Source organism: Passer montanus, unplaced genomic scaffold, assembly GCF_014805655.1.
Source record: "Passer montanus isolate IOZ18808 unplaced genomic scaffold, ASM1480565v1 scaffold44, whole genome shotgun sequence".
Lineage (NCBI taxonomy): Eukaryota > Metazoa > Chordata > Aves > Passeriformes > Passeridae > Passer > Passer montanus.
The window spans coordinates 1,156,436-1,179,504 of record NW_024369262.1 but is presented as its reverse complement, the minus strand read 5'-3'; the positions used below and the strand labels follow the sequence as shown (position 1 = coordinate 1,179,504).

General features: G+C 54.8%; 2 protein-coding genes across 4 annotated transcripts in view; one reads left to right on the top strand and one right to left on the bottom strand.

Annotated features, from left to right (window-relative positions):
- Nucleotides 1–236: 236 nt before the first annotated feature.
- On the bottom strand, nucleotides 237–11,445 carry SSC4D (scavenger receptor cysteine rich family member with 4 domains). Its single transcript, XM_039720870.1, has 11 exons — nucleotides 11,286–11,445; nucleotides 7,896–7,931; nucleotides 6,721–7,026; nucleotides 5,556–5,627; nucleotides 4,937–5,251; nucleotides 4,137–4,217; nucleotides 3,817–3,894; nucleotides 2,668–2,979; nucleotides 2,247–2,324; nucleotides 1,489–1,816; nucleotides 237–425 (listed from the first exon to the last, which is right to left on the bottom strand). Exons 1-10 carry the CDS (start codon nucleotides 11,443–11,445, stop codon nucleotides 1,500–1,502), a joined length of 1,755 nt encoding a protein of 584 aa, XP_039576804.1. The 3' UTR covers nucleotides 237–425; nucleotides 1,489–1,499.
- A 10,167-nt stretch (nucleotides 11,446–21,612) lies between these two features.
- The window catches only part of DTX2 (deltex E3 ubiquitin ligase 2), a 34,554-nt gene continuing 33,097 nt past the window's right edge, over nucleotides 21,613–23,069 (top strand). For 2 of the 3 annotated variants that reach the window (XM_039720715.1, XM_039720713.1), the window contains exon 1: nucleotides 21,613–21,686. The gene's annotated coding sequence lies outside the window, so the exon portion shown is untranslated. The remainder of the gene's footprint in view (nucleotides 21,687–23,069) is intronic. The other variant, XM_039720714.1, reaches the window with a different exon arrangement.

The window sequence follows — 23,069 nt, the reverse complement described above, 5'->3', positions numbered from 1 at the left end:
ATTTTGAGGCAGGGATTTGGGACAATTTTTGGCACAGGAACTGAGCTCTCTCCTCCAGGTTTGGGACATCTCCTCTTCTCCAGGTGTTTGCTTTTACCCAGGGCTTTGAGGGGATGACAGGAAAACAAGTCAGCTCTCACAGCACTTTCAAAGGGCTTTTATGTATTCACAAAAACAAACCCACACACGTATAAGAAAAAAAAATTGGAAAATGAAAAAAACCCAACCCAGGAATATGCACAGTCTCTTATCAACAAAATAATTGCACAAACAGAGGAGTGAGCTTTGTGCCACTGCATGAGCCCTTCCCCACCCTTGAACCCCATCCATGAGAACACAGAAGTCATTTTCCCAATGTCCCAGTAGGAATCAAACACTTGGTGGTGAAGGTGACTGGTGCTGCAGGCTGGGTCTTTCCACCTGAGCTGGGAGGAAAACAGCCTTTATACCCCAAAGGCAGGGCACTGGGAAAGGAGCAGGCTCCTGGGTCCCTTTCTTTGCTCTGGGAAGGGATTTGGGGTCTTCCCTACGGTTTTCCATCTGCTTGTGTCCTGTCTGCCAGCTCCCTGCCTGCCCTGGGCACCTCGGAGCATGGAGCTTTGGGGACAGAGCAGCCAAAGCCAGCACGTCTGTGTGGCACAGCAGGGAGAAGGATGGGGGGCTGCAGGGTATCCCCATCCTGCCCCACTTCCCAGGAGATTTTTTTGGGCATGGATTGGCTGTGCTGAAGCCCCCCAGGAAGGGAAATCTCATCTGAGCTCTCCTGAACCCCCCAGTGTTTGCAGAAGGAACAGGTGAAACAGGCACAAGGATTGCAGATGGCGTGAGATCCAACGCCTGCATTTCTGCTGCATGGGAATGGGGGAGGAACTGGTATTTCTGATGCCAAAATTGGAAGAAAAACATGGTATTGGGATTGCTGGAGGGCTTGCAAAGCAAATTGCAGAACAACAGTAACTCACTGCCGAGCCACTGGAGCATCCTGGTGTGATTTCAGCCCCCTTTTTACATTTTCTGAGTATAATTTAACATCATTTTCACAGCAGAAAATCCATTTTTCTTTCCTCATCTCTTAAAAGAAATGGCTGAAACCAACCAGATTTCACACCAGAAGCAGTTTTGTTTTTCCAAGGGGCAGTCTGGGGGTGGGGTGGAGGGGGTGAAGCTTCAGCCACTATTTCAGGAGCTGAGGAGAACCCAGTCCTCACCCAACTCCTCCCATTCTCAGACCCCAAACATCCAATTCCTGGGCAGCAGAGTTCCTGAGCCCCACACCAGCACCCAGCCAAAGGTTAGTTTATTATTCCAGAACGTGGCAAAATAATTAAATCCTCCTCCATTTCCCCTTGCTCATTTGTGCTCCTTCAGCCTCCCATTCTCAGACCCCAAACATCCAGCGCAGGGAGTGTGTCCAGACCAGCACCAAGGGTTCACCACCTCTCTGTGGCATTGCCACCAGCTCCCTGCAGCATCCCTGTGCCCCCTTACCTGCGGGAGGGTCATAGGATGTCACAGACAGCACCGGCATCCTCGGAGTGGTCGCAGTTGTGGACGTCCCAGCGGATGTGGGAGCAGCGCAGCAGCGAGGGCTCGTGGCCCTTGCACTTGAGGTTGTCGAGGAAGATGTAGCCCGAGCCTTGGCCGTAGTGTGCCTCCCCCCAGGCTGCCAGGGCGTGCCCGCAGCCCAGCTGCCTGCACACCACCCTGGCGTCCCGCAGGTCCCAGGCGTCGTCGCACACCGTGCCCCACTGGGACAGGTAGAACAGCTCCACGCGGCCCTCGCAGCGGTGGCTGCCGTTCACCAGCCGCAGCGACCCTGTGCAGGGGAGGGGGTGAGGCAGCCCCTGCCCGTGCCCACCCCAGCGCTCTGCCCCACTCTCCCTGCCTGCCCTGGGGTCAGCCCAGGGCTCCCTCACTGCCTTTGCACAGCCAGGAGTGGGGGGTGACCCCCTGCCAGAGCTGGGGGTGACCCTCAGAGCATCACGGAACAATCACCACTATTGCCAGCTCTGCCCCTTTGGTCCATCACCTCCTCTCCCCACCCTGAGCTCCATCACTCCATGGTCCATCACCTCTGCCTGAACCAGCCTTTGGGGCACCAGGAGAGGCTTAACTGTGTCATCAGTCTTTCCCCCTCCTGTGGGCTGCTCCAGATCTCGTGCCTCTGCTTGAGCCATTTATTTTTCCACCCTGTGCCAGCCTGGAGCATCCCCAGGGATGTCCCCAGGTGACACCCCAGTACCTACCCTCCTTGGGACGAGTGGGGACCAATGTGGTGGTGGTAGCAGTGGCCTCTTGGAAATGGTCTTCAGTGTCATCAGCACCTGGTGCAGTGGAGGAGAGGTGGGAAAAGTGACTCGAGGGACAGGCTCAGGTCAGAGCCCCCCAGCAGAGGCGTGGGATGGCTGCAGGGATGTGGAGTGGGATCTGCAGCCACTGTGCACAAATGGGGACCACAGGGGGTGCCACACTCCAGCCATCACCCACACCATGGCACCGACTGCCACTGCCCATCCTTCACCCCCAACCCCATTTGAGGGACCCCATTTCCCGCAGCCAGCCTGAGCGTGGCCGAAATCCTCCCTACATCCATTCTCTCACTGACCTTCCCACTGAGCTGGGCTTCACCGCATACCCCCAGACGCCCCTCCCACAGCTCCCCCTCACCTCGGCAGATGACCCCGGCGTCCTCGTGGTGGCCGCAGTTGTGCTGTCCCCAGCCCAGGTGGAAGCAGTCCGCCAGGCGCGCCTCGCCGCCGCCGCAGCCCACGTTATCCAGCAGCACGGGCCCGCTGCCGTAGCCGAAGGAGCCGAGCACGGTGGCGGCGAGGGCGCTGCCGCAGCCCAGCTGCCGGCAAACCACCTGGGCGTCGGGGAAGTCCCAGTCGTCGTCGCAGACGGTGCCCCAGGTGCCGCGGTGCCGCACCTCCACCCGCCCGCGGCAGCTCCCGTTGCCGTTCGCCAGCCGCAAGCCGCCACCTGCGGGGGACCAGGGCTCCACAGGGGGCCGGTGTCCCCTGCTGGCCCTCCACGGGCGTGGGGTGAGCCCTCGGTTTCTGGGGTAACCCCTGGGGGCATGGGTGCAACCCCCTGGGGATGTGGGGCGAACCCCTGTGGGCATGGGGTGAGTCTCTGGGCTGTGGGGTAACATCTGGAGGGCACGGGGTGACCCTGTGGGGTATGGGGTAACATCTGGAGATCACAGAGTGACCCTCTGAGGTACGGGGTAACATCTGGAGGGCATGGGGTGGCCTTCTGGGGTATGGGGTAACATCTGGAGATCACAGAGTGACCCTCTGAGGTATGGGGCAACATCTGGAGAGCACGGGGTGACCCTGTGGGGTATGGGGTAACATCTGGAGATCACAGAGTGACCCTCTGAGGTATGGGGTAACATCTGGAGAGCACGGGGTGACCCTCTGGGGTATGGGGTAACATCTGGAGAGCACGGGGTGACCGTGGGGATGTGAGCTGAGTGCCTGGGGACACAGGGTGAGTCCTGGTGATGTAGGGTGACACTCGGTACATGGGCTGAATCCCAAGCTGTGAGTACTATGAGCATGATGCAATCCCTGGAGATGTGGGATGAACCCTTGAGTGTCATGGGGTGAACACCCTGTGGGCATGGAGGCATGGAGCTCATCTCCCTGGGGACGTGAGATAATTCCTGGGGCATGGATTGAGCACTTGGAACATGGGGTGACCTTTGGGGACATGGAAGGAGCCCTGGGGGCATGGGGTGAGCACTGGGGATGTGGAGTGACTCCTCCAGGGTCATGGAGCCCCGTGTAGGACTAGCAGCAGCTGCACACTTACTTTCCTGCTCGATGGTCAGGAGCGTGGTGGTGACCACCTCGGTGGCCTGGGAGGGCTGGTCCCTGCTGTCTGTCACTGCTGGGACAAGCGTGGGGACATGTGGGCATTGAGGGGCCCAGACCCAGCACCCTCCACCCCTGTTCCAGTCAGTGCCTGTGACCACCAGCACCATGGCTGCCCCTGGCAAGACCCTGCCATGGGCAGTGTCGCCCCTCGAGCATCACCCATGCATGGCAGGACCCCAGGGTGGCCAGGCTGGGTCACAAGAGGACACAGAGGGCACAGCTTCCCCCCTAGATGAGTGACTGCCCACCTCCTACCTGTGGCTGTGGCTGTGAGAGTCTCCTCAGAGTCCAGGGCCACTGAGGTGGTGAATGATGTGATGGTGGATGTGTCCAGCCCTGTGGTGACACAGAGGGATAGAGGTGACACCTGGGAGATTTATCATCAGGATTCATTACCATTTATGCTTCATTATCCCCTGCCCCTCTGAGCAAGGTGGGGGAGTGATGGTGCCATCGACTCTGTGCCCAGAGGAGGTGCCAGAGGGGATGGGGATGTTTAGGCAGGAAAGGACCAGCCTGAAAAAATTGTCCCTTTTGTCCTACATCATCCCCTTTGTCCATTAATAGGGAGAAAGGGAAAGCACTGGCACTCACTGCTCCCGTCATTAGCCATGATAATGAGGGAATTCAGGGGGATTATTAAGACTGTAAACAGTAATCAGTGGCGAATGGCAGGAATACATCATTCCAGGAGGGGAAGGGGAGGCAGGCTGGGCCTGGCGCGGTGCCCCCCCCTGGCAGCCATCCCTCCTTCCGGACACGGGCAGCTCGTTTTCCAGCCAGCAGAGCAGGGAAATGGCAGAGGGAAGTGGCAGGATGGCAGATGCATTTCCCCTGCAAATCACCACCCTGGCTGTGCTCTGGCTCTTGGCATAGGGCTGCTAATCCAGAGCACCAGGATGAGGGTGGATAAGGAACAAGGATGCTCCCACAGCGCAGAGCCCAGGCCCTGCCCAGCCTTGGGCATCTCAGCACCTCTCTGAGGCCATTTCTGCTGGGAGAACAGGACGTCCCTGGGTTTTTCCCCACCCTGAGGGCAGTGCCCTGCCTGGTACCTGCGCAGATGACCCCAGCATCCTCGTGGTGGCCGCAGTTATGGATGCCCCAGCCGAGGCTGTAGCAGGCGGACAGGAAGGGCTCGCTGCCGTCGCAGTTGACGTTGTCCAGGAGGATACGTCCCGTTCCATAGCCAAAATAGGCATTGCTCTTGTAATCCAGGGCTTGCCCACAGCCCAGCTGCTTGCAGACCACGCTGGCATCACTCAGGCCCCAGTCGTCGTCGCAGACGGTGCCCCAGTTGCCGCGGTAGAAGATCTCCACCCGGCCCTGGCAGGTGTCGGGGCCGCTCACCAGGCGGATGCTGCCGTCACCTGCAGGGTGGCAGCACGAGGTGAGAAGGGTGTGGTGTCCCTGCACGTGGCACAACGCTGCCACCGTGCCCAGACCCTGCCGTGCCCATCATGGCAAAGGAAATGAGTGAGAAAGAGCGGGGAAGGGATGAAGCTTTAGAGCAGTGGGGCTTGGGAACCTCTGGGATAGGGTGTGGCCATGGCCAGCACAGTTATGGGGTTTGGGGGTCTGCAACTCAGGACTGGAGGGTTGGCAGGCTTCAAGAGGGACAGCAGGCGACAGTAGGGGACACTGCCCTCAGGCAGTGACAGCTGAGCAGCTTACTTTCCCCATCCTGTACCAAGGCTGTGAGGGTCCTGGTGGTGGGTCCTTCGCTGACTTGCGTGGGTGAGAACTCTGCAAAGGGAAGAGGAGAGGTGGCACCTGCTGCTGCTCCACCTCAAAGCTGGAGAGATCCCTCCCACCCCACTGCTCCAGGAGGGCCTGCACCAAACCAGCCCCAGCTGAAAATAGAGGGGTTTGCAGCTGCACCAGAGCTCTCTGCCAATGCCTCCAGCCTCTCTTCTGCCCTCAGACCCAGCTCTCCACCTCCTTTCTCACTCCTTCCACCTCTCCTCTGCAAAAAATGCCTCCCTCCCACCCCACTGCTCCAGGAGGGCCTGCACCAAACCAGCCCCAGCTGAAAATAGAGGGGTTTGCAGCTGCACCAGAGCTCTCTGCCAATGCCTCCAGCCTCTCTTCTGCCCTCAGACCCAGCTCTCCACCTCCTTTCTCCTCTCCTCTGCAAAAAATGCAATGATTTAGTTTCCTGCTCAATCCACAACCTCTGTTCTCTTGTTGTTGGTACAACCTACCAGCCAGCCCAGCATCCCTGCCTTTCCATCCCTCCTTTTCCAAGCCCTGCTTCTGCAGGACGTGGGGATTCATGGAACAGCTGCTGCAGGTCTGCACAGCCTCACTGTCACAGCTCAGTGATGCCTGGCTGGTGAGCAAACCTTGCACAGCGAGGGAGGAACGTGTGTGGGGTACATAAGGGTCGTCACGGAGCCGTTCCACTTTTACTTGCCAAGCTCAAACACTTTCCACTGCTTTTCTCACCTTTAGGAACATCCACTGAAAAGCTCAGCAATTTAAAGAAACACAAGTCAAAAGGGGAAAGAGCAGTTGGGCAGCAACTGACTCAGAGGCAGGAGCGTGGGTGGGCATGTGCTCTTTCCCCAGGGATTGTGCTGGAGAGGGCGCAAAGTCCCTGATCTGGGAGTGACAAGGAACACAAAACAGGCTGGTCACCTTATGGAGCAAGGAGGTGACCTGGATTTTGAGGAGAAGGGTGAGAGGAGACGGCAGAGGATGTTTGGCTGACCCAGGTCAGAGAACCAGGCTCTGAGATGAGACTCTTGGGCTCTAGCAAGGGCCCTGCAGCCCCCAAGTCTTGCACTCCACAGGAACCCCGTGCTCTCCTTGCCCCCAAGGAACCCAACCTCGTTACCATTGCACACAACAGCCACGTCCTCGTAGTGGTAGCAGTTGTGGATGCCCCAGCCGTGGCTCCAGCACTCGCTCAGGGCTGCCTCCGAGCCCTTGCAGTCCACGTTGTCCAGGAAGATGGGCCCACTGCCCTGGCCGAAGGTCATGGCGGCTGGCAGGGTGATGGCATGGCCACAGCCCAGCTGGCGACACACCACGTTGGCGTCCACGATGTCCCAGTCGTCGTCGCAGACCGTCCCCCAGGAGCCGTTGTAGAGGATCTCCACTCGGCCCTGGCAGCGGCTGGGCCCGCTGGCGAGGCGGATCTCTGGGAGGATGGCAGCAGAGGGGGCCCTCAGCAGGCAGGGCCATGGGAGCACATCTACATCAAACTCCTGCTCCTCGGATAAAATCCTGCCCCTCCTCTGTAGCACAACGCGGTTGTTGGCGTGGTGCTGCCCACCTGCTGGTGGGACACGGGCTGCCCTTCATCTGCTGGCAGCAGTGGCTGTGGTGACACAGCACATCTCAGCCCAGGAATGAGATGCACCATGACCAAGGTCAGGCTGCATGGGGCTTTGGACAGCCTGGTCTAGTGGAAGCTGTTCCTGCCCATGGCAGGGGTAGAATGAGATGGTTTTTAGGGTGCCTTCCAACCCAAACCATTCTGTGGCTCCGTGGTGCTCCCATCATCTCGCCCGCTAACGGGCAAAAGCCCAAGGGTGAAGGGAAAAGCAGACACGTGGCACCACATGTTGGCTTACAATAGGTGACAAGTGACAAGATGCAATTAGCAAATTCTTATTAGCCTCAACCAATGCATCCAGAGCTGGTCCCACATGGGAGCTGGTGGGATGGAGATGATCTCTCAGGCTGCTGGTGATGGGGAGCAGGCATGGGAGTGCCCGGGGTCTGCCACATCAAGGGAATTATTTACTTGTGTGTGATGCATGGCACAGGGACAGGGACTCTGCAGGAGGTGGAAAAATTCTCCTCTCAGGATAATTAGCAGAATAGGGATAATAAAGAATCTTTATTTTCTTTCTGTAAAAGAAGTTTAGCTTCTTCATGCCACTTTTTGTTCCAAACCAATATATTTCCTTTTTTAAATTACCCAAATCCCTTCTTTTACCTAAAAATGCATTTTTCAGCTACAAAACTTCCTCGAGAAAAGTGACTTTCAAAGAAGAATCTCACCTGGGAATGGCAACATCTCGGGCTCAGAGGTGGTGCCTGCAAGGGAGAAGAGGAAGGATCAGCTCTTCCCAGAGAGGAGGAGGTGCAGCTTGGAGAGTGATGGCAGCAGGGATGGGCTGGGGGTGGTGGGGACTGGCAGCAGCCAGCAGCCCTTGGATCCTTCCCTTTCCTGCAAAGTCCTGGAGTTTGTAGGGGAAAAAATGAACACCCTTCCCCAGGGCATCACTTCACCTACTTCATAGGTGGGGAAACTGAGGCAGCATATGAGTGACTGTGACTCTGGTGGGACTGTGAAGCATCAGGTGACTTGTCTGACTCTAATGAGCCCAATGGCTTGCAGAAGCCACTCCAGGGTGGATCCTGTTTTGGGGACCTTTTTTCCATCTCCCTGGCACCATTGCTGCCTTGCTGTGGGCCCTGGGCAGCTCCTGCGTCCTCCTGCCCCATCACCCCCATAGAAAACTTGGGTGGTGAGATGGGAACAAGGAAAATCAATCCTGCCCCGTTTGAGAAACCCACTGGAGATCTCTTGATGGAAGATGCTGCACCTGTGTGCATTTTCATTGACTTTTTTCCTTTATTTCCCCAGCAAAATCAATTTTTTGGAAGCTCCATAATTATATGCAAGTACCAACACATCTCCTGATGGGGTGCAGCCACCCTAGGGAGTGAACAAACCCCATCCAGAGGGAGGATGAAGGATGCAGGATGTGTCCTCATCTCTGGACCCCCCTCCCACTGCCGGGTGCTATTTGGGCACAAAATCCCCACTGCTGAGTGATGTGGGATCCTCCCTGGAATGCTGCCAGCACAGGTCACTGAGGGCTCCAGCTTGTCCAGGAGGTCACAGCAACATGATCATGGTGCCCTGGGGGATGGTGGGTGGAGATGGGCAGCTGGACCTCGTAGACATCCCAGTCCAAGCACTTGTCTGGTGCTGGAGCCCAGCACAGACCTCCTTGGGCATCTGAGCTGTCCTGGGCTTGAGGCTCTGGCTGCACAACCCTCTCCCATGGGTGACACCTTCCAAAATCCTTCCAAACCTAGTGGATGGGGGGTGGTTTGGAACGAGGTAAGTTTTAAGGTCGCTCCCAACCCAAACCATTCTGTGACTCTATGATGCCTCCATGCTAATTACAGCACCCAAGGGCTGATCAACACCTGTGGCCTCTTTTCCTCCCACTGCCTCGGACCAGCCCGTGCTGCTTCACGCTCAGCCTACGAGCAGTGACGGGAAGGTCAATCCCAGCTGCTCTGGAGGCGGATGTCAGCGCCGTGAGGAGCACTGTGAGCCTGGGGGGACAGTGCAGCAGTGAGCCCACCTCCCTTTCCCTCGCTAGGACGTTGCCTGGGAGACCATTAAGCCAGCCAGAAATCAGGGCTGTCAAAGAAAGACCTAGAAGCCCCAGGAGAAAGGAGAATAAGGCAGCTGGATGTATCCATGACTTAGCAGGGATAGTGGGATGAACATCAGCAGCCAGGGAGCTCCAGCGCGCTCAGTGCTCCTGCCCTACCCAGCTGGACCAGGCATGGAAATCACAGGATTGAAAATCACATGGAAATCACAGGCATGGAAATCACATGGAATCACAGGATGCTGTGATTCCAGCAAGAATTGGGGATTAAACAGGTGAGAGCACGGGAGCAGAGAGGCTCTGCAGGAGAGGACAGGGAAGGATACAGCAGCCCCGTGGGCTGGACAACAGGGTAGAGGTAATTCAGCTCACCCCGGCACAAAAATGTGGAGATGTGTGGGTTTCTAGGAAGAGTGTTTGATCCAGGTTTGTATTGATTTTTTAACACCTAGTCCATTCCTGTGCCAAAAAAGAGCAGTGGATGAAAAGGACATTGATAAATATTCATCTCCCTTTGAGTCAAAATCAAAGCTCTGAAATATTCATTTAAGAGCATCCTCCAGCAAAGTCAGGAGAGATCTGAAAAGAATATGCCTGGTGTGTCTACAATAATAAGGAACTGTCTTTTTGAGGAGAGATAGAGCCCTCCATGTTTCTCTGATCCAGCTTCACAAAGCCAAAAGAAAAAGGGAAACTGCTCGAGTAAACACCGCTGCTAAACAAAACCACCACACTGGAGGACAAATGGCCCCTCGTTAGCGACTAATCTGTGCCCATTAAGGCGGAGAACCGGGAGAGCCAGGCGATGCAGCCACAGCGACAGAGCCACCAGCGTCCCCCAGGGTCCCCACACCCGGAGTGTGAGCGCGGATGCTGCCACAGCATCCCGAGGGGGAAGGGAAGCAGCTGAGGGGGTGGGAAGGTAAAACCCGATTTAACTCAATTAGGATGTCTGGCCACATCTGAATTCCCAGCGTTCCGGCTGGCTGTGCCTTGGCGCGGCTCTGTCGAGGCAGGAATGCGGTCCCCACCGCCCGACTGTGGTGACATGGATGGAGTCACACTGGGATAACCACGCTGCCACAGCGCTCGTGTGGAAAGCCTTCCCGAGCTGGAAAGGCTTTCCCAGGTCTGTTGAAATGCTTCCCATCCTGGCTGGACACCGCCTGCCAGGAGTGAGTAGAGACTGTTCTCAGGAGATGGGTGCTCGTTCCACCCCTTTCCTTGGCAGGACTGGTCCCACAGGTCCTGGGGAGCAACTCCAGGAGCATCCCTTGGCCATCAGCATCTCCCCATGGGTGCTGCCTGCTCCCATGGGAGCCCAGAACTGCTCTGTCGCCAGTGCTGGCAGCTGCCTGTCCCATTTCCCTGGCTGTCCTGCATGCTGGGCTCGCCATCACAGCCAGGTCACGGTGGGACATAAGAGCTGAACTTGCTCCCTCCATCCCTGTGCACACTCAGTGCTGTAGGGGACACCACAACAATCCTGTGCCTGGAGAAAATCTGCCCACAAATCTGAGAGCAGGAGAGGGACCATAGGTGCCTAAAACCCCTCCCACTGCCCCAGGCAGGAGCTCACCGGTGGGGCTGAAGAGGATGAGGAGGATAAGGAGTGTGACTGGCATCAAGGAAAGAGGCAGCTCCTCGGTGTCCGGCCTCCTTGTGCCGTGCCGGGTGTCAGGACAGGGACCGAGTGTCATTGCTGCTTGTCAGCCCTCCTGCAGGTGAATTTCCAGAGGACACTTCCCTGAAACATGCAGACAGCAGTGTTAGTGGTGGTGGCCTGGAGAGCCTGTGGCCACCAAGGACCTGTCCCCCGTCAGTATTCCCAGAAGCAATGACCAGAAGACACATGAAAATAATTCCAGCTGGATTCATTGAGAACAAGTGATTTATTTTTTTTTTTGAGTAGCAAGATGAAACTGAAGGGCTGTATCCCACCCACAAGAAAAAACTCAGCAACAGGGAATGTCAGCAGAAAATGAGGAAGAGATTCAATATCTTAAAGTTTCATTTCCCCTCATTTACTGCCCACTGCCGAAGGGGTGGGTTTCCAGCTCTGTCGCACTCGCAGGCTCTCTGGGAGGAGGATGGGTGTGGGTCCTGCTGGCCAGGGCTGCTCGGGAGCTCAGACCCACATCCCCGGGCCCCAGCAGCCGGTCTGGCGGCAGCGTGCGCTGGGGGAGCAGTGCCATCGTGAGGATGCTCCAGAGCCGGGCTGTCAGGCTCTGCTCAGCCGAGCCCTAAAATTAAACCCTCCAGCCCGGGGCACATCAGCTCCTGAAGGGATGCACAACGACTGCTGCCGCTTCTGCTGGTGGTCGGAAACTTGGGAAAGGTCACTGAAATCCACTGTATCAGTGACTAACCCCCCCGCTTCCCATGGAAACCCCTCATCCAGCCCTCTGCTGCTCCTGGTTTTCCCATGGGGAGGCATGGCATGAGAAGAGCTCCAAGGTGGGACCGTGTGATGATGTCCACCCAGCCAAGGCCCCTCCAGATCATGGGCTGGGGGAGCTCCAGAGCATCCAGACCAAGGCTTGGACCTTTTGCCTTCACTAGGGAGAGATGGTGGTGGACCAAAGGGTTTCCTGTGCACCAGCAAGAGGTGATGGAGGTGCAGGAAGGAGCCCACAGGGATGGGACACGGCCCCGTTCCATCTCCCTGATCTCTGCTCGACTCCTGCTGACCAAGCCTCTGGAGGAGACTCACAGCGGACAGGCAGCTCGGTGATGGGGGCTGAAAACCAATCTACTGGCTGAGGTGGTGGCTTTCAATACTCCATTCATCCCTCCTGCAGCACCGAATAATGTCGCCTTTTGTCCCGCGGGCCCTCCCCTCTCTGCAGCGGGGCAGGGCTGACAGATGGCCCCTCCGCCGCCCTGTCCCGGCCAAACCCCGGCATCGCGTCCTGCTCGCAGGGACGTTGTCATCGCCGGCCACTTTTGTGCCGGAGCCAGCGCGTTCCTGCTCCCTCGCAGGGTGGCAGCGGGCATTAACCTCTGCGGTGCTGTGCCACGGCTGACCCCGCGGAGGGAAAACCCAGCTTTCCTTCTCTGTCTGTGCTTTTCCAGCTGCTTCTCAGTCCTCACCCCAATGCTCGAGATTCAGCTGAAAACTGAACTCCCTTCCTTAAACCCAGGGGTGTTGGGGCTCTTTCAGAATTTCCACAGAAAAAAAAAATCTGCTTTTAAGCCACAATTAGTCGTTAAGACACTGTAGCAAAACCCAGCATCACTTTTAATATCAGTCAGAGAAGCTGTGGCTGCCCCATCCCTGGAAGTGTCCAAGGCCAGGTTGGAAGGGTTTGGAGAAAGCTGGGCTGGTGGAAGGTGTCCTGCCCATGGCAGGGGGGTGAAATGGGATGAGCTTTAAGGTCCCTTCCAACCCAAACATTCTATGACTTTGTGATGATTCTATGATTTAAAGAGTTGCTCAGCGTGGGTTTGTGGAAGTCTCTTCACACCAAGGTTTTCAAGCTGTCGGGTGTCCTGTGAAGCCACCCCTCACCACGGACCCGCTGGAAAAGCAGCAAATCCTCCATCAGCCCCATGCTGCACAAGCACTGACCACCAGGGATGCTACAAAACCCACAGGGGAGGATCAGGGCTTTAACGTGGGGCACAGAAAGTCTCTGCTTTCACCCCAAATAACGCACCACAGCAGACACACTGTGTCCAGCCAGCCCTTTGCCCTCAGTGAAAACTCCCTCCTCCCACCTGGACACAGGACCCCACAGGTCCTTTCATCCCTTTTGGTCCCCTTTGGACCCCTTGGCCACAGCTGGAGTGAACCCCAGGTCTCTGTTTATCACTTCTTCCACTTTTTCACTATTCAAACAACTTCAGGAGAAGTCACAGTTTTTCAGCTGCCACCACCCTGCCAGATCATTATTTGTCATTACCACCCTGACCTAAGAAAAAGCATCATAAATCCACATACCTGTTTGGTATTTTCTCTCCAGTATAAAGATGGGTGTATCAAAGCCCAGAAATATCCGTCCTCTTTTGAAATAAACAAAGGAGCTGGCTAGTTGGTTATAAAATATTCCAAAATAATTATTGAAATTAGTATTCCTGGTAAGATGGGATGGGGATAAGGCAGGATTTTTTTTTCTTTAGGTGAGATCTTGCTTAGTAAATTTAAAAAGAAAAATTAAAAGGGGGAAGAAAATGGATCTCATCCATCAACGGAGCAGCTCCAGCCTGTCATCCCTTCGCAGTTTTGGGGCTGCTGCTGCAGCTGGTTACAGCAGGATGGCAGCCCTGCAACCCATCCTGGGGCAGATCATCCCCAAAGCAAAGGAGAAAGAGAGGGGGCAGGAGAAGGGAGAAGAGGAGGAAGAAGAAGCAGAAAGAGAAGAGAGGGAAGACCGCTAAGGAGACATGGCGGGGAGGGAATGGCTCGGGTTTCAGGGAGGCAGGCAGGGACACATCCTTAAATTGGGTGCTGGCAGAGCCCGGGTTACGCCTCGAGGGGAAGGAAGAAGCTTTTTCAGGGGATTTGGGCTTTTCAGCTCCTTCCCACCTCCCTCCTCGGCTCTCTGAGTGCCCACCTGGAGAGGAAGTCAGCAATAACCACCTGGCTGGAAACGCTTCTGTGCCTGAGCCAGCGCTGGGATGCAGCAGGAGGGGATGGTTCTGACCTCCTTCCCTGCCTGGGGGCCTTGGAGACCTGTTTCTTGGGCAAACCATGATCTTCCCTTCCTGCTCCTAGGCAAGAAATTACCTTTAGAAGTCCCTTTTCACGGGATTTTTCCTGCCTGGCCATCCAAGGCATCTCTGCTGAGGACATTAGAGGGACCTGACCTATCCCTGTGCTCTCAGCCTGTGGTGAGGGATATTCTGTGGCTGGGAACCTTCCCCATCCTCCTCCCCACCTTCTACTCTACACATTCATGTTGTCTTCTTCTGCTCCTGACCAGGGCACCTCTTTATTTTAAAAAGAATTGTGTATATTTAATAATTTTTAACTACTACAGCCTTTAAACCATTTAAACCATCATTGTAAGTAAAAACCAGACAATGTGAAACTCTTGGGTCTTGAAGACCACAGAAAAGGAATCTCCAAACATACTGGGCTGGGTTTCCCAGCCTTATGAATTCTTAAGTTCCCCAGCAATTTTAGGAGCCTGGTGTGCTTTTGGCTTTGAACAAGTTGATTTTATGAGCCAGAGGATTCCTGCCCTCATTCTCACAGGAGGCAGAATGTGCCTTGTGGCTTTTGCTGCTGGATTTTTCTCTTGCTCCTATGCAAAGCCCAGACATCTAAATGCCCTAAAAAGTCTGGGTTTTGTATTTTAGCTCTGCACAAAGCCAGTTCTGGCTACAACTGTCGCCAACTGCTTCTGCTGTTCCTTTCTTGCAGGGATTCAGTAATTAGCAATTAGGCACTTTTATTTCCCAGTAGCAGCAAAGTTCTAATTAACCAGATCATGAGCACAAGTTTCAAAGGTGCCTTTTAAGTCTGTGTTGCCTAAACTTTGACAAACTCCCCACCATCCTGGCTGTCTGCCAGGGCCCATGGATGGGAATCATCAGCTCCAGCATCAATCCCCACCCAGGTTTTGCAGACCAGGAGCACAACGTGGACAGGCAGGGATGAGATGCTTCCCACCCTGTCCAGGATTTCTCGTGGCATTGGGGCAGCATCTCAGCCTTTTTCCATGTCTACATCGTTCCTGTGTGTGCTTTGAGTGGCTTGGCAGTATCAGGCTGGGGGATTACGCTGCTCTGAGGAAAAGAAAACACAGCCAGCCTTATTCAAGGAGCAGCCACAACATAAAAAAGGCTAATTATAAAATTCCACAGGACAGCAAGGCTGTTCTCTTGTGTGCCAGGAAAAAAAGAAGCTCTTTTTGTGCTTCCTGATGGTCCTGCTGCCTAGTCAGGCAGGGACACTCCGGGACACTCCAGGACACTCCAGAGATGCTCACGGGAGAGAAGCTTCTGGAGGACTCAGGGGCATCCCCACATGCCCTCAGCAGCTGCCACGTGCCACAGACAGCTTCCTGTGGCAGTGGGTGGCACCCCCAGCAGACCTCTTTTCTGGCAGCAGTTTGGCCATGGGTAGAAACTGGGGAAAACAAGTGGCTCGTGAAACTGCAGAAAATACAAGGCGTCCAGAAAAAAACCAAAAACCAAAACCAAAACTCCAAAGTGATTTCCCTTTTCAATTAGCTGGGAAAATACAGAGAGGAGAGATAAACTCGTTTGTCCAGGCTATACCATGGCCAAGAAATTAATTTGCGATGTAAAGAAGGGCCTGGTGCCATATGAAAAAACATAAGCTGAAACAAAAGGCATCTTCTTGCTGCCAGGAGGGAAACACAGGGCTAAGTGCACCAGTTGCTGTTTCAAGCTATTAGTTGGTTTATAAAGAATGCCAGGATTCCCCTGGTGATTGCTGAGCTAAATCACCGGGTATTTAGGGGGCTCCTGCTGCTGCTTTCACTTTTGGGAGCACCAGCACGAAAAATGCTGCATTTACAGCAGGATGGAGCTTCCCCTCCTTCCTCTGCTCCTCCTGCTGCTCCAGGGCACAGACAGGGATGGGATCCTGCAGTGTGGGGTCCTGGCATCTCTCAGCCCCAAAACCAGCAGCCTTTGAAGAGGGGAAAGTTCTAAATACAGTACAAGACCATTTTGGTTCCCTGTCCTGACATCAAGCCCCGCCTCGGTGCACCTGGGGCTGTGCTCCCTGTGCTATTTGGGAACCGCGAGCTAATTTTAAGGTGTTTTCTGGCAGTTTATAAGTACTGAAGGAAGAGCAGGGCTGAGGAAAGAGCAGTGGAAGCCCCCAGGGAGGCTCAGCATCGCCCTGGGCTGCAGGAGGCTGGAGCTCGGGGAGAGGTACCCATCCCCTCCCCAGACAAAATCACCTTTGTTCCTCCCTAATCTGCTTCCTGCCCGACGCGCTACAGAAACCACCTCGGGCAGGTGGGAAGGAGCAGCCCAAGGACGCGGCGCTGACAGGAGGCTCTGCTCTCTCCCGAGGGCAGCAGAGCCGTGCTGTGGGCTCCAGCCGCCATCCAGGGCTGGGCAGGAGCAGGAACGGATCACATCGGGATGGGAAACAGGGAGCTGGGTCCCCTCTGTCACCAAAGGCACTCGCTGTGGGCCGTGAGCTTAGGGTGTGTCTGTAACTCCATTTTCTGCCTGACATTACTTGTGAGGGTGAAACTTCACCTGCAGCAGGATCCTATAGGACAACAGCCCTATATCTGTTATATATGTATGCAGAGAATTATATAGGTGTCTTATTTTTATGACGTTGGAACCAGAATTTGGTGGCTTCTCTGCCAGCCCTGGGGAATTCCTGCATCCCATTCCTGCTGCAGCATCGCTGCTGTGAGATGGGACTGCTGCAGCCTCCGTGCTTTTAGATTTACTCCAGAGAAAGCAAACCATGCCGATGTGGGTGATTGGGAAGTGATGACCTGTGCGGGGACAGCCAGGATGACAAGACAGATGGGGCGGACATCGCTGCCTGCCAGTGCAGGATCCTGTGTGGGATGGAGAAATCGTGCCTGAGCGTGACTCTGCATGGAACAGCTCTGGCTGGAAAGGACCTGGACAGGCTCGTTTAGCCCCAGAAAGCTCCGGAGGATGGATGGCCGGGCCTGGCGGCTGCCGCGCGGCTCAGTGTGCGCTAGGGGGCACGCAGCTGCAGGGAGAAGCGCTTGCCACAGCGGGAGAGGCTGGGATTCGGGAACAGAGAGGAAAGCTCCACCGGGAGAAGCAGGCAGAAGGCATGAGGGATGAGTTCTGCCCCTAATTAGCATTAATAGCGGGATGAGCGTGGCCAGAGCAGATGAGACAGGAACTCAACCCAGAGGAGTCGGCTCCAGAGTTTCCCGGCTGCATTTAGCAAAGGCAGGGATGGAGAGAGCCTTTTGATCGGGGTCAGGATGACAGGAAAGGGGCTGGGGGTTCAACTGAGAATGGTAAATTTAGGATTGGCACAAGGAAAGAATGTTTTATGATGAACGTGGTGAGGGCCTGGCACAGGTTGCCCAGAGAATATATAGGGATGCTGGAAGTGTTCAAGGTCAGGTTGGGTGGGGCTTGGAGCAGCCTGGGATGGTGGAAGGTGTCCCTGCCCATGGCAGGGGGCTGGAACAACCTGGGCTGGTCCCTTCCAACATCAGCTATTCCAAATTCTGTGATTTCCCCAGAGAAGGCAGGCACTGGAACACAGAGCTCATGGGGCATCTCCCACGAGCAGCAGGGATGAGGAACGTGTCCCTCTCAGCAGGCAAATCCCAGGGGCTGGACAGCAAAGTCACCCAGCAGGACGAGGATGCCCACACCAGATCCAGCCCTGCTTTGTCTGACTGGTCCCTGGCAGGAGCCAGCAGCAGCTGCTGCAGAGGAAAATGAAACGAAATTTCACCTATTATCCTCTGCCTGCAGAGGAATTTCTTCCTAATTCCTGTCACTTTGGGTTTGCCTGCTCAGGGAAATCAATCTGAAATCGAGTGGGCTGTGAATTCCAAGTGCTGCAGCAATCCCAGCAGAGCTTGGACAGGCGGTTTCCTAAGTGGCCAGGCTATTCCCTGGAGCACCAGGCTAAGCCTGGCAATTTAACAGAGCCTCAAGCGTCAGGTTTTGTAGGCATTAGTGGAGGACCTCGAGCCAAAACCTTGTGAGAGGGAGCAGCCACGGAGAAATTAATTCAACAGCCTTCCAGCACCACTGCAAGGAAAGGAGCAGGGGGAAGGCAAATATTGGGCTGGTTACCCCAGTGTGTGGATGGATCAGACAGGAGGTGATGCCTCCTTGGAGGACTCAGTGCTTTGCATACTGATTTGGGGAGCATGCAGAGAAGGGTGTGGGAAAGAACAGCATGGGAAAAAGGGATCCAGCTGAAAAAAAAAAAAAACCAACAAAAAAACCCCAAACCATAAGGGACTATGTTAAAGTCTGGAGATCATTAAAGTAAAAATCATGTAAAATATAAAATATTTTTGCAGGCAGCAAGGATTGTGAGGTCTGCATCCCTGTGAAGACAGGCTCCTTAGGGACAGCAGGACACTGAGGTTCACCTTTTAGACTCAGGGATCATCGAGGATCCTTAGAGCCACCCTCACAACACAGAACAGCTGGAGGCAGTTGTGCAGTGGTGTCTGACAGGCTCAGCTGGTCACCAGACCCCTCATTCATGTTGCCCATGGCTCTGTTGGTCCCTTTCAGGGTGTTGGACCATGGTGGAATGCAGGACAAGCGATGGAGAGGTGTGAGAAAAGGGAGATGAGGACCAGCCATGAACTTGCACTGCTGAGGTGAGGCATCTCAGCCACTCCCTGTGCCTGACAAAACCCTCCAGGGCCCCTGGTGCAAAATCAGATCATGAATCCCTGCTCAAAAATTAAAAATTAAATAAATCCAATGCAATTTAAGACTCTTCCCACAGCCCAGCCACCACCTGGCTGTTTTATCTCCACCATACAGCCCTTCCCTCTACCCAGGAGCTGCACCCAATTCACCTCTGCTCTCCCCACCCTGCTGCCCTTATCAGCAGCACCTTCAGCTCCAGAGCATCACCCCAAGGCCTCGCCCATCCTCTCACTGGGATCATCCCTTTATCTGCCAGCCACGCCACAAAGGTCTGCAAGGCTCAACAGAAGCCCTTCTTCACCACCCTCAAATGTCCCTGGAACCTTTTCCTATTTAGGATCACAGGATATTTAATACCTGTCCACATGATCACACAGTCTGCTCCCAGCATGGCTTTATGAAGCATTCCTATCTATTTTCAGGAAAAAAAACGCCTCTGCATTGCTCTCCATCCCCTAATTACAGCCGCAGGAGACAGGAATCCCGAGCACCTGAGTTGTAAATGTGAAGCTTATTGCTTAAGCAGACACATTACAAGCAGGCTATCAATCACTTCTGGCAATTATTAGTACTTTGTGAGTGTTTTGAACTCAAGTATGTGACAGTCTCATCCATCCTGGAGCAGAGAAATCCATGGGCATTGGCATCCGAGGCTGAGCTGTGGGGGGATGCAGCTCCAGGGGGTTTTCTCTGGAGCTGTCGTGGTTATGTGCTTGGCACTGTACATTTTGGGATGAAAACCAACTTTATTCAGGCTCTGTAAAGATGAGTCTCACATGTTTAACCCTGGAAGAAGATTTTTGTAAAATCCCTCCATTCCTACAGTGTAAAGTGCTTCTATATGGGTTTTTTTGGGGTTTTTGTTTTGTTAGAAAACCAACTTTATTCAGGCTCTGTAAAGATGAGTCTCACATGTTTAACTCAGTAAGATTTTTATAATATCCCTCCCTTCCTATAGTGTAAAGTGCTTCTATATGTGGTTTGTTGTTTTTTTTTCTTGCTGTGACTACTGACTCCAAACATAATCTTCTTTATTTTATAAGACTTTTGGGGCAGGTGGATCATGGCGTGGGTGAATCAGTGCTGCTGGGTGTAAAGTCCAGGGAGGTTCAAGTCATTTGATAAGGACTGGTGAACACTTCCTGGTTCAGAAGGAATTATGGTGATCTTAAGGGTCTTTTTCAACCTAAATGATTCTCTAGTTCTGTGGTTCTTTAGCACTGCTGCTGAGGTCTTGGTGGGGGTCCCAGGAAAGGGGAAAACCCAGGCTGGGTCTGACCCACCTCTAAGAGAGCATGAAGAAGTGATGCAGCAGCCTCCAAGATGCTCCAGGATCAAAGGAATTCCCAAATAAACACACACATCTTGCAAGGGTGGCGATGAGGAGCAGCAGCTGGGAGGGAGCAGCGCTGTGTCCTTGGAGAGGACACACAGGGGTGTGCTCCACCATCCTCACCCCAGACAAGGAGCAGGCATCTCCAGGGCTTTGCTTCAGTTACTGGATGTGAAGGAAGCCTCCAGGTGGTGAGCAGCTGATTAATGCAGGCTGGGGTATTAATCCCAGCTCCAGGGGGCACAGCCATTACTGGATGTGAAGGAAGCCTCCAGGTGGTGAGCAGCTGATTAATGCAGGCTGGATCCGGCTCCAGGGGGCACAGCCACGCTCCCACAGGAGCTGCCAGGGGTGTTGAACTGCAGGGGAGGCTGCACTGGTGGTGTGCAACACACACAAACACACACACAGAGCCCATCTCACACACACACAGAGCCCATCACACACACACACAACACACTCGGGCACACTCACACTCAGAATCCCCTGCACACACATTCTCACACTCACACGGATGGTGTCACACTCCCATGGACAATGTCACACTCGTGCACAGTCACTCACACACCCCCACACCATCACACACTGCCACACTCACACCCCCCAATCCCACATACACACAGCACCAGTTCTGTCTCACAATCACTGTCATTTACACAATCACTTTTCCATATCTATCTGCACTAATTGTGACACGCAATCATTCACACACTCATTATCATACATTATCACTATACACTATCATACTCTGTACACTATCACACTCACAGGCACACTATCTCGCCACACTCACACCCCCCAATCCCACATACACACAGCACCAGTTCTGTCTCACAATCACTGTCATTTACACAATCACTTTTCCATATCTATCTGCACTAATTGTGACACGCAATCATTCACACACTCATTATCATACATTATCACTATACACTATCATATTCTATACACTGTCACTACCATACACTGTCTTACACTCACTAATATACAGCATCACACACACAGTCACTAACACACACTCACTGTCACACACTGTCACTCACACTATCACACACAACTCACTGTCACACACTCACTGTCACACACTGTCACTCACACTATCACACAGTATCCATACATGCTCATTATCACTATCACACACTCATTACCATATTCATTACCACACTCATTACCACCCTCAGTCCTGCACACTCACACTCATCACCACACTCGGTCCCTCACACTCTTTATCACATATTCATTATCACACTCGGTCACTCACACTCTTTATCACATTTTCATTATCACACTCGGTCCCTCACACTCACACCCCTTATCACATATTTATTATCACACTCATTATCACACTAAAAAAAACCAACACATTCACTAACACACACTCACTGCCTCACACTCTTTATCACATATTCATTATCACACTCGGTCACTCACACTCTTTATCACATTTTCATTATCACACTCGGTTCCGCACACTCGCACCCTTTATCACATTTTCATTATCACGCTCGGTCCCGCACACTCGCACTCTTTATCACGCTCATTACCATATTCATTACCATATTCATTATCACTCTCATTACCGCTCCCACACCGCCTCACGCTCACCGTTCCTCTCCCTCACGCCTCCGCCAATCACGTCCCTCCTTCCCCCATGGCCCCGCCCCCGGCCCCGCCCCCTCAGCTGGCCCCCGGCGGTCCGGCGTGCGCACGCGCGGAGGTTCCGTGGCCGCGGGCCGGGAGCGGCAGCGCCGGGCCCTGCTCGGGGTGAGGGGCCGGGGGAGCGGGGACGGGACCGGAGACAGCGGCAGAGCGGGACAACGGCGCCGGGACGGGGAACTGGGTTGGGCTGGGCTGGGCTGGGCTGGGCTGTGCTTCGCGGGGCGGGCACCCCCGGCACCCCGTTCGCTGTGCCGCGCGGCCCGGGCCGTTCGTGAGGGACCGCCCGGGCCGTTGCGGCCGCTCCGGGCCCGGCCTGCCTGGCTCCCGTCGGCCCGTGGGCACGGGCGCCGTTCCCCTCGCACCAGGCCCCCGCCCCGCCGCAGCTTCCGAAGCGGTCGGTGTCGGCAGCCGCGGGGCCCGGGGGTGTCCGTGGCACCGGGGCCGGTGGGAGCCAGCCGGCGGCTGCGGTGGGCGGCGGGTGCTGCCCGGGGCCGGGGCAGCTCCCTGAGGGGCGGGTGGGACCCGGCTTGGCCGTTCCGGAGCTCCAGGAGCTCCTGCCACGAGGGCTCTCACCTCACAGCTCGCGTCTCCCCGCACATAAATCACCCGCCTGGGTGCCCAGAGGGACCCAGGAGCGGTGGGGCTGGACGCGAGGTGCGGTGAGATCCCGTGTCCAGGTGGGATCCTGGGTCTGGGTGTACCTGCCCTCCTCTCGCTGCCTCGGTTTTAAAACTCACCCGTGCCCGAAACCAGCCCTCGGCTTAACTGACAGGCAAACGCTTTGTTCCGCCTCAGTTGCCTTCTCTGTTTTCCCCCTCCGAGGGGAACTCGCTTTAAGGCTTGTTTTGAATGGAAGCAGTCCAGGTTTGGAGCAGACGGGTTATTTCTTCTGTTGTTTTGGCTGTCAACCCAGCCACCTTGTGCCGTGAGGATGGCAGAGGGCAGGACTGGGATGGATCTGCGTGCTTGGGGTTGTTTCTGTGACCCTTCCCTGCTGCCGAGCGCTGTTCTTTTTCTTTGGTTGGTGCTAATCGGTGCTGGGTGCTTGTGTAAGGGGAGGTGTGTTTGGCTATGAATTACCCGGCAACAGCTTCTAACCCTGTCGCATCGGGTTTTGCTGTGCCCAGAAGTGCAGCTCAGCTGGTGTGGGGGTCGGAGGAGGGCACAGGGCACCTGTAATGCTGCTCCAGTCGTGCCCCCTGCTCAGGGTCACGTTTTACTGCAGCCCCGTGGGCTCCCTGTGCTTTATGTGCTCCCCTAATCCCTGTGTAATCTCTTCCCATGGGATCTTTGGTGCCCTCCCAGTGCTGTCTCTCAAAGTAGTGTCGTGATGCTTAACGATCCCTTCTGGGCACTCTCTTTTCTGAACAACCTGCTGAAAAGTCTCTATTTTACCAATCTGGTCGGTTTTATTTTTAATTCAGCCAGCTCAAGGGCTCCCAAGGCTCTTTTTCTTTTCCAGGTACGAGCTCGCATTTCGTGATAACT

Bases quoted from the DNA above. Each gene is read 5' to 3' on its own strand.
- SSC4D (XM_039720870.1), bottom strand. From the start codon at position 11,445: ATGGCACTGCTCCCCCAGCGCACGCTGCCGCCAGACCGGCTGCTGGGG. The intron at 5,628-6,720 runs GTAACGAGGTTG...TTCCCTTTGCAG, and splicing joins CGTGGCTGTTGTGTGCAATG to AGTTCTCACCCACGCAAGTC. The intron at 3,895-4,136 runs GTAGGAGGTGGG...CGCTTGTCCCAG, and splicing joins TCTCACAGCCACAGCCACAG to CAGTGACAGACAGCAGGGAC.